Raw genomic sequence first — 11,236 nt, forward strand, 5'->3', positions numbered from 1 at the left:
CAAAGCCCATTAGCCCAACAATGGCAGGAGAGTCACACAGTCTACCTCAATCAAATGGAGAGGCCTTAGAATCTCCCTCCCACTGTTCAGAGGTAATTAAAATACAGTACCCTGTGCATGTAAAGAATGATAAGGCAAGAAAAGATTACAAAATGAAGCTCCTTATGGAAAATCAAGAGACACTTTTTGCTGACTATTACAAAAACGGGAACATCAGCAACCTTATCTTCCACACAAACCATCCCCTGGCATGGCACAGTGCTATATTAGCACACTACCCCTTTGTTAAGAGAGGGGGGTTTAACGAGGGGTGGAAACTCAGAATACTTGACAACGAGGACTCTGAGTCAGCTAATATAAACCTCTATAAGTCCGGAACAGTACTTGTACAGGGTAACCCCAAACAGTTTCAGCTGGACTTTCACCAAATTAAATAATCAGCCCAGCAGGAGAAGCTCTCCCTTGATAAAGATACCCCCACCCCGAGCGGGTCAGACCAGACCTCTTCATTATGTAACCCCACAGACGAGCAACCCCCAGCGGAGAGTCAACCTCCCAGCACAGATTACTACTCCCTCATTGAAATTAAGGATAAATTCACCCAGCTGGAGGTAAGGCAGGTGGAGATGGAACAGCAGGTGATTACACTTCAGTCAGCACAGACTCAGACAACAGTCCAGCACAACAACACCCCCTTAACCAGACCCGGAATGCTGGAGATGGAGAGAGACATATCTGCACTCTGGACAGTGGTGAGACAACTTCAACAGGAGAAAGAGCAGGATCAGGAGAAGGACAGAGCACTAGAGGAGAGGATCAGCCCCCCCACACCCACTAAGGACAAACATAAGACACAGATTGTACTACTTATGGACTCAAATGGGAAATATATAGAAGAAAAAAAACTTTTTCCCAAACACAGTGTGTCTAAACTCTGGTGTCCAAATACCCAGCGCGCCCTCGACCTTCTGTCTGAGGACCAACTAGGCTCACCCAGCCACATAATAATACACACAGGCACAAACGACCTGAGAGCACAGCAGGAAAGGGTGGCCACAGCACTGAAGGGAGTGATTGAAAAGGCTTCTTTTACCTTCCCCAATGCACAAGTGGTTATCTCCACCCTGCTACCACGAAAAGACTTCCACCCTGCCACAATACAGCGGGTAAACGCAAGTTTTTCCCGTGACTGTGCCTCAAAACCAAATGTTTTCCTGGCCCACCACTCCACCCTGGACTTGAACAGCCTCTATGACCAGGTCCACCTCTACAAGGCAGCAGTGCCCACCTTTGCCCAAACTCTAAAGGACATCGCTCTCAAACATATCCCCAACACTTCACACAGGAGCAACAGATCAATAGACACCCCACCCAGACCAGCGAGACACCCTCCCAGACCTACAGGACCCCCCCCCCCTGGACCTACACATAGAGGACCCACGCCAAGAGGAATTACATCCAGACCACAGCACACCCAGACACATCCACACCCCCACCCCAACCAATCAACAACCCCCCACGTCAACCATGCCCACACCCCATTTAGGCCCCCTCAGATCAGACCTATGCCACTCCTGCCCACCCCATGCACCCCACTCCCGCAAATAGGGCCTCAACATGGAAGCCACACATACGCCCAGATAGTGAGCGGGCAAACAGTCCCAACCCCCACTCTCATACTCACCCAAGCCAATGGCATGTACCAGATGCTCAGCAGGCTCTGCTCACACTTACTGGCCTGAGGCCAAACCCCGACCAACAACATTGGACACTCTGGAACAAAAAGCCTTCACTATATCATCCTGGAATATCCAAGGCCTGAGGTCATCTGCCTTTGGCCTAAAGAGCAGAAACCCGGACTTCACCAAAATAAATCGGTAATACAGACATTGTCATCCTGCAAGAAACCTGGTGTAGAGGATACGGACCCACTGGTTGCCCTCTAGGTTACAGAGAGCTGGTAGTCCCATCCACCAAACTACCAGGTGTGAAACAGGGAAGGGACTCAGGGGGTATGCTAATTTGGTATAGAGCAGACCTAACTCACTCCATTAAATTAATCAAAACAGGAACATTCTACATTTGGCTAGAAATTCAAAAGGAAATGATCCTAACAGAGAAAAATGTCCTCCTGTGTGCTACCTATATCCCCCCACTAGAATCCCCATATTTTAATGAAGACAGCTTCTCCATCCTGGAGGGGGAAATCAATCATTTCCAGGCCCAGGGACATGTACTAGTCTGTGGCGACCTAAATGCCAGAACCGGACAAGAACCTGACACCCTCAGCACACAGGAGGACAAACACCTGCCTGGAGGTGACAGCATTCCCTCCCACATATGCCCCCCTAGGCACAACTATGACAACATAACCAACAAAAGCGGGTCACATCTCCTGCCGCTCTGTCGCACGATGGGTATGTACATAGTCAATGGTAGGCTTCGAGGGGACTCTTATGGTAGGTACACCTATAGCTCATCTCTTGGCAGTAGACTACTTTATCACTGACCTCAACCCAGAGTCTCTCAGAGCGTTCACAGTCAGCCCACTGTCACCCCTATCAGACCACAGCAAAATCACAGTCTACTTAAACAGAGCAATACTCAATCATGAGGTATCAAAGCCACTGAGTAACATTAAGAAATGCTATAGATGGAAGGAAAGCAGTTTGGAAACCTACCAAAAAACAATTAGGCAACAACAAATTCAATCCCTCTTAGACAATTTCCTGGGTAAAACTTTCCACTGTAATAGTGAAGGTGTAAACTTGGCAGTAGAACATCTTAACAGTATATTTGACCTCTCAGCTTCCCTATCAAATCTAAAAATCTCAAATAGAATACAGAAGAAAATTAACAATAATGACAAATGGTTTGATAAAGAATGCAAAAATCTAAGAAAGAAATTGAGAAACCTGTCCAACCAAAAACATAGAGATCCAGAAAACCTGAGTCTACTCCTTCACTATGGTGAATCACTAAAACAATACAGAAATACACTACGGAAAAAGAAGGAACAGCATGTCAGAAATCAGCTCAAAGTAATTGAAGAATCCATAGACTCTAACCACTTCTGGGAAAATTGGAAAACACTAAACAAACAACAACACGAAGAATTATCTTTCCAAAATGGCGATGAATGGGTAAACCACTTCTCCAATCTTTTTGGCTCTATAACAAAGAATAAAGAGCGAAAACATATACATGATCAGATACAGATCTTAGAATCAACTATTAAAGACTACCAGAACCCACTGGATTCTCCAATTACATTGAATGAGTTACAGGACAAAATAAAAACCCTCCAACCCAAAAAGGCCTGTGGTGTTGATGGTATCCTCAATGAAATGATCAAATATACAGACAACAAATTCCAATTGGCTATACTAAAACTCTTTAACATCATCCTTAGCTCTGGCATCTTCCCCAATATTTGGAACCAAGGACTGATCACCCCAATCTACAAAAATGGAGACAAATTTGACCCCAATAACTACCGTGGAATATGCGTCAACAGTAACCTTGGGAAAATCCTCTGCATTATCATTAACAGCAGACTCGTACATTTCCTCAATGAAAACAATGTACTGAGCAAATGTCAAATTGGCTTTTTACCAAATTACCGTACAACAGACCATGTATTCACCCTGCACACCCTAATTGACAACCAAACAAACCAAAACAAAGGCAAAGTCTTCTCATGTTTTGTTGATTTCAAAAACGCCTTCGACTCAATTTAGCATGAGGGTCTGCTATACAAACTGATGGAAAGTGGTGTTGGGGGTAAAACATATGACATTATAAAATCCATGTACACAAACAACAAGTGTGCGGTTAAAATTGGCAAAAAAACACACAAATTGCTTCACACAGGGTCGTGGGGTGAGACAGGGATGCAGCGTAAGCCCCACCCTCTTCAACATATATCAACGAATTGGCGCGGGCACTAGAAAAGTCTGCAGCACCCGGCCTCACCCTACTAGAATCCGAAGTCAAATGTCTGCTGTTTGCTGATGATCTGGTGCTTCTGTCACCAACCAAGGAGGGCCTACAGCAGCACCTAGATCTTATGCACAGATTCTGTCAGACCTGGGCCCTGACAGTAAATCTCAGTAAGACCAAAATAATGGTGTTCCGAAAAAGGTCCAGTCACCAGGACCACAAATACAAATTCCATCTAGACACTGTTGCCCTAGAGCACACAAAAAACTATACATACCTTGGCCTAAACATCAGCCCCACAGGTAACTTCCACAAAGCTGTGAATGATCTGAGAGACAAGGCAAGAAGGGCATTCTATGCCATCAAAAGGAACATAAATTTCAACATACCAATTAGGATTTGGCTAAAAATACTTGAATCAGTCACAGAGCCCATTGCCCTTTATGGTTGTGAGGTCTGGGTTCCGCTCACCAACCAAGACTTCATAAAATGGGACAAACACCAAATTGAGACTCTGCACGCAGAATTCTGCAAAAATATCCTCCGTGTACAACGTAGAACACCAAATAATGCATGCAGAGCAGAATTAGGCCGATACCCACTAATTATCAAAATCCAGAAAAGAGCCGTTAAATTCTATAACCACCTAAAAGGAAGCAATTCCCAAACCTTCCACAACAAAGCCATCACCTACAGAGAGATGAACCTGGAGAAGAGTCAAGCTGGTCCTGGGGCTCTGTTCACAATCACAAACACACCCTACAGAGCCCCAGGACAGCAGCACAATTAGACCCAACTAAATCATGAGAAAACAAAAAGATAATTACTTGACACATTGGAAAGAATGAACAAAAAAACAGAGCAAACTAGAATGCTATTTGGCCCTACACAGAGAGTACACAGAGGCAGAATACCTGACCACTGTGACTGACCCAAAATTAAGGAAAGCTTTGACTATGTACAGACTCAGTGAGCATAGCCTTGCTATTGAGAAAGGCCACCGTAGGCAGACATGGCTCTCAAGAGAAGACAGGCTATGTGCTCACTGCCCACAAAATGAGGTGGAAACTGAGCTGCACTTCCTAACCTCCTGCCCAATGTATGACCATAATAGAGAGACATATTTCCCTCAGATTACACAGATCCACAAAGAATTCGAAAACAAATCCAATTTTGAAAAACTCCCATCTACCTCACTTGCTTTGGCAATGTTAACACGTTTCCCATGCCAATAAAGCCCTTGAATTGAATTGATTTGAATTGAGAGATCCGAGACAGAGAGAGAGAGAGAGAGAGAGACTAAATGTTAGTGGGTAGAGAGAGAGAGAGAGACTAAATGTTAGTGGGGAGAGAGAGAGAGAGAGAGACTAAATGTTAGTGGGGAGAGAGAGAGAGAGAGACTAAATGTTAGTGGGTATAGAAGTCTGATTGTACACTCTTGTGGAGAGTCATTTGAAGTGGTAAGCTGATTTACACTGATGCCCAATGGTTGGAAGTTATTTTGCGGTTGATTCCCATTGGTCCCAACATTGGTACTAACATGTGTGTGTGTGTGTGTGTGCAGCATGAGGTGAAGATCCGCTCCCTGACAGAGTACATTCAGAACGTAGAGCAGAAGAAAAGACAGCTGGAGGAGAACGTTGACTCTCTGAGTGAAGAACTGGACAAACTGCAGACTCAAGGTATAACAGTACAGTACGATACACTATAACACTCCAAAGAAACTCTGGACCTGAAAAGCCAGTTCCACTGCATTTTTTCTCTCTCTCATTGTTCCCCTCTAATCGGGGACTGATTTAGACCTGGGACACCAGGTGGGTGATTCCCCTCTAATCGGGGACTGATTTAGACCTGGGACACCAGGTGGGTGATTCCCCTCTAATCGGGGACTGATTTAGACCTGGGACACCAGGTGGGTGATTCCCCTCTAATCGGGGACTGATTTAGTCCTGGGAAACCAGGTGGGTGATTCCCCTCTAATCAGGGCCTGATTTAGACCTGGGACACCAGGTGGGTGATTCCACTGTAATCGGGGACTGATTTAGACCTGGGACACCAGGTGGGTGATTCCCCTCTAATCGGGGACTGATTTAGACCTGGGACACCAGGTGGGTGATTCCCCTCTAATCAGGGCCTGATTTAGACCTGGGACACCAGGTGGGTGATTCCCCTCTAATCGGGGACTGATTTAGACCTGGGACACCAGGTGGGTGATTCCCCTCTAATCGGGGACTGATTTAGACCTGGGACACCAGGTGGGTGATTCCCCTCTAATCGGGGACTGATTTAGACCTGGGACACCAGGTGGGTGATTCCCCTCTAATCGGGGACTGATTTAGTCCTGGGACACCAGGTGGGTGATTCCCCTCTAATCGGGGACTGATTTAGACCTGGGACACCAGGTGGGTGATTCCCCTCTAATCGGGGACTGATTTAGACCTGGGACACCAGGTGGGTGATTCCACTCTAATCGGGACTGATTTAGACCTGGGACACCAGGTGGGTGATTCCCCTCTAATCAGGGCCTGATTTAGACCTGGGACACCAGGTGGGTGATTCCCCTCTAATCGGGGACTGATTTAGACCTGGGACACCAGGTGGGTGATTCCCCTCTAATCAGGGCCGGATTTAGACCTGGGACACCAGGTGGGTGATTCCCCTCTAATCGGGGACTGATTTAGACCTGGGACACCAGGTGGGTGATTCCCCTCTAATCGGGGCCTGATTTAGACCTGGGACACCAGGTGGGTGATTCCCCTCTAATCAGGGCCTGATTTAGACCTGGGACACCAGTTGGGTGAAATTAATTATCAGGTAGAACAGAAAACGAGCAGGCTCCGTACCTCGTAGGGTCAGAGTTTTAATACCCGTGCTCTATAACAACACAGGATAACTATGACTCCCTGAGTGAAGAACAGACCAAACTCCAGGCACAAGGTAAAACTCCTGCTCCTACCAACACACTACACAGAGCCTTACAGTAAAACATACAATATTACAACTCAAAACACACTATACACTCACTCAACAGGATAACTATGACTCTGAGTGAAGAGCTGGCTAACCTTCAGGTGCAAGGTAAAACTCCTGGCCCATGGTACTTGGCTCAATGACTCACACTACAAAAGAGTAGCACAGTGTGACCAGCGAAGGTAAAATTAGGGGTGGCATGCACCCTAAAAATCTGAGCTTGTACAAAGTACGTGAAGATGACTAGAGGTGGTCCGGAGGGGGGCTCGACCCACCCCCTTCCATAAATTGGAGAATTTAGCATTTTTCCAACACCTGAAACAGCTTCTTCCTTTAATCTATTCATTATGATTTTTTTAATGTAAAACAATCTGTCAATTTTTCTGCATATTTAAGCATATCTCTTGAGCTGTCTGTATCCTCCTGGCGGATGTTTTTTTTTTAAGAAAAAGATAGTTAGACAAGCTAGCTACTCTTACTTAATTGATATACTGAAATGGCTTCTGGGTGTCTAGTTATGAGTTTGGGAACCTATCTGGGCTAGCTAAAGCCAACTTCAAAAAACATTTATATTACATTTTAGATTTTTAAAAATTACATATCTGAGGTGGCACGTGCTCCTCTGTTCCTGTGCCCCTGTGCCCCAGTGCTCCTGTGCCCCTGTGCCCCAGTGCTCCTGTGCCCCTGTGCCCCTGTGCCCCTATGCCCCTGTGCCCCTGTGCTCCTGTGCCCCAGTGCTCCTGTGCCCCTGTCCCCCTGTGCCCCCTAGGAGCATGACACATCAGGTTGAAATGACCAGCTTTGTAGGTGTACACTAAAATGCAATGTGTGTGTGTTTGTGTGTTTCAGAGAGAATGTCAGCAGGGACAAAGGGAGAGAATCAGACAGACGTTGAGGAGTCTGCTGATGTCAAGGTAACCTGGCTACAGACTGTGGGACGGGGAGGATCCCATTTATCCCAGACTTATTGGTAATGTGAGTGTGTGTTTTAGCCTGTCTTTCTCCCTGTTTCAGATGAAGGCTCACCGTGAGACCCACCACAAGCAGCTGGGACGTCTCCGAGACGACATCAACGAGAAACAGAAGATCATTGACGACCTCACTGAGTCAGTACATCTCTCCCACTCGCTCATCTCCCTTTCACTGAGTCAGTACCTCTCTCCCACTCGCTCATCTCCCTTTCACTAAGTCAGTACCCCTCTCTTTCACTGAGTCAGTACCTCTCTCTCCCACTCGCTCATCTCCCTTTCACTGAGTCAATTCCTCTCTCCCACTCGCTCATCTCCCTTTCACTGAGTCAGTACCTCTCTCCCACTCGCTCATCTCCCTTTCACTGAGTCAGTACCTCTCTCCCTCTCGCTCATCTCCCTTTCACTGAGTCAGTACCTCTCTCTTTCACTGAGTCAGTACCCCTCTCCCATTCGCTTATCTCCCTTTCACTGAGTCAGTACCTCTCTCCCACTCGCTCCTCTCCCTTTCACTGAGTCAGTACCTCTCTCTTTCACTGAGTCAGTACCTCTCTCCTCTCCCTTTCACTGAGTCAGTACCTCTCTCCCCTCTCTCCTCTCCCTTTCACTGAGTCAGTACCTCTCTCCCCTCTCTCCTCTCCCTTTCACTGAGTCAGTACCTCTCTCCCCTCTCTCCTCTCCCTTTCACTGAGTCAGTACCTCTCTCCCCTCTCTCCTCTCCCTTTCACTGAGTCAGTACCCCTCTCCCATTCGCTTATCTCCCTTTCACTGAGTCAGTACCTCTCTCCCCCTCTCTCATCTACCATCTCCCTTTCACCTAGTCAGTACCTTCTTCTCATTCTCTCTCCTCTCTCCTCTCTCAATCTTGTTCTCACCCTTCATCTCCCTCTTGTTGTAATTCTATGCTATATTTCAGTGTCACCTGGCACCAGCATCTGTAACATCTTTGTGTAATCTCTGCTGTCAGATTAATCTCTGCTGTCTGAGTAATCTCTGCTGTACTACTGTTTGAGTAATCTCTGCTGTCTGAGTAATCTCTGCTGTCACAAGAGAGTGTGACTACCTCACTACCTTCATGAAATCTGCCATTTATCATACGCTTTTATCCAAAGCAACATACAGTTAGTTATGCATGTATACATTTTTTGTATGAGTGGCCCCAGCGGGAATCGAACCCACAATCATGCTCTACCAACTGAAGCAGACAGGACCATTGCCATCCACTACCCTGCTCTCCTTGTCATACTGTGTCATGCTGTGCATCCGTACTGCCATGTGGGTCCCAATCTGTACTGCAGTGTGGGTCCCAATCCGTACTGCCGTGTGGGTCCCAATCAGTACTGCCGTGTGGGTCCCAATCAGTACTGCAGTGTGGGTCCCAATCCGTACTGCAGTGTGGGTCCCAATCAGTACTGCCGTGTGGGTCCCAATCAGTACTGCAGTGTGGGTCCCAATCCGTACTGCAGTGTGGGTCCCAATCCGTACTGCAGTGTGGGTCCCAATCAGTACTGCAGTGTGGGTCCCAATCAGTACTGCAGTGTGGGTACCAATCAGTACTGCAGTGTGTGTACCAATCAGTACTGCAGTGTGGGTACCAATCAGTACTGCAGTGTGGGTACCAATCCGTACTGCAGTGTGTGTACCAATGTTGTCTATTAACACCAGACTGTCTCTATAGTTACCCTGTTGTCTATTAACACCAGACTGTCTCTATAGTTACCCTGTTGTCTATTAACACCAGACTGTCTCTATAGTTACCCTGTTGTCTATTAACACCAGACTGTCTCTATAGTTACCCTGTTGTCTATTAACACCAGACTGTCTCTATAGTTACCCTGTTGTCTATTAACACCAGCCTGTCTCTATAGTTACCCTGTTGTCTATTAACACCAGACTGTCTCTATAGTTACCCTGTTGTCTATTAACACCAGACTGTCTCTATAGTTACCCTGTTGTCTATTAACACCAGACTGTCTCTATAGTTACCCTGTTGTCTATTAACACCAGACTGTCTCTATAGTTACCCTGTTGTCTATTAACACCTGACTGTCTCTATAGTTACCCTGTTGTCAATTAACACCAGAATGTCGCTATAGTTACCCTGTTGTCTATTAACACCAGACTGTCTCTATAGTTACCCTGTTGTCTATTAACACCAGACTGTCTCTATGGTTACCCTGTTGTCTATTAACACCAGACTGTCTCTATAGTTATCCTGTTGTCTATTAACACCAGACTGTCTCTATAGTTACCCTGTTGTCTATTAACACCAGACTGTCTCTATAGTTACCCTGTTGTCTATTAACACCCGACTGTCTCTATAGTTACCCTGTTGTCTATTAACACCCGACTGTCTCTATAGTTACCCTGTTGTCTATTAACACCAGACTGTCTCTATAGTTACCCTGTTGTCTATTAACACCAGACTGTCTCTATAGTTACCCTGTTGTCTATTAACACCAGACTGTCTCTTTCTAGTCGTAACTGTCGTCTTCATCTGGAGTTGGAGCATCTGAGGAGCGACTTTGACCGTCTCATGAGGCAGGAGCACCAGAAGAGTCTGCAACTGGAGGAGCTGAAGTTAGTCACACACACTTACACACACACACACTGTAGCAGGCTAAAGGGGTGGGGATTCCACATCACCAAGTGGGGGAATTTATTACGGAGATTTGCACACTGTGGGAAAGGGGGGTATATTCAGCAACCAGTTCACAGTCCACAATTCGTTCTCGTTGTCCTTTCCTTTCTCCAGGGGTAAAAAGGGTCAAACTGGTTCGGTACACAGTGCAGGTAATCCTAACACTCAGGTCCTCAGTCAAACTGGTTCGGTACACAGTGGGGGTAATCCTAAAACTCGGGTCCTCAGTCAAACTGGTTCGGTACACAGTGGGGGTAATCCTAACACTCGGGTCCTCAGTCAAACCGGTTCGGTACACAGTGGGGGTAATCCTAACACTCAGGTCCTCAGTCAAACTGGTTCGGTACACAGTGGGGGTAATCCTAACACTCAGGTCCTCAGTCAAACTGGCTCGGTACACAGTGGGGGTAATCCTAACACTCAGGTCCTCAGGCAAACTGGTTCGGTACACATTGGGGGTAATCCTAACACTCAGGTCCTCAGTCAAACTGGTTCGGTACACAGTGGGGTAATCAGACTGTCAAGGTCACAACGGGTAATCACACAGATAATTCTCTCTCTTTTCACACTCTCCATACCACACCTTTCCCTCTCAGTCCTCTCCCTGTTTGTGCAGCCTGCTTCCTCTTTCATACCCAAGCTCTCCGTGGCTTAATGATCCACAGCCTCGCCTCGTTGGGGACGGAAGTCCATATAAGGCTCTGGGGTGGAGCCA

The 11,236-nt window shown here is 46.6% G+C and overlaps 1 protein-coding gene across 2 annotated transcripts in view; it reads left to right on the forward strand.

Moving 5' to 3' along the window:
- LOC118940507 (kinesin heavy chain) overlaps nucleotides 1-11,236 on the forward strand; it is a 173,794-nt gene that overhangs the window by 144,592 nt on the left and 17,966 nt on the right. For both annotated transcript variants that reach the window (XM_090204319.1, XM_090204318.1), the window contains 4 exons: nucleotides 5,507-5,624; nucleotides 7,762-7,826; nucleotides 7,927-8,018; nucleotides 10,359-10,460. In XM_090204319.1, coding sequence (XP_090060445.1) covers nucleotides 5,507-5,624; nucleotides 7,762-7,826; nucleotides 7,927-8,018; nucleotides 10,359-10,460 — 377 coding nt within the window. The remainder of the gene's footprint in view (nucleotides 1-5,506; nucleotides 5,625-7,761; nucleotides 7,827-7,926; nucleotides 8,019-10,358; nucleotides 10,461-11,236) is intronic.

The sequence above is a fragment of the Oncorhynchus mykiss genome, chromosome 17 (genome assembly GCF_057628025.1).
Source record: "Oncorhynchus mykiss isolate SJ-2025 chromosome 17, ASM5762802v1, whole genome shotgun sequence".
Taxonomy (NCBI): Eukaryota; Metazoa; Chordata; class Actinopteri; order Salmoniformes; family Salmonidae; genus Oncorhynchus; species Oncorhynchus mykiss.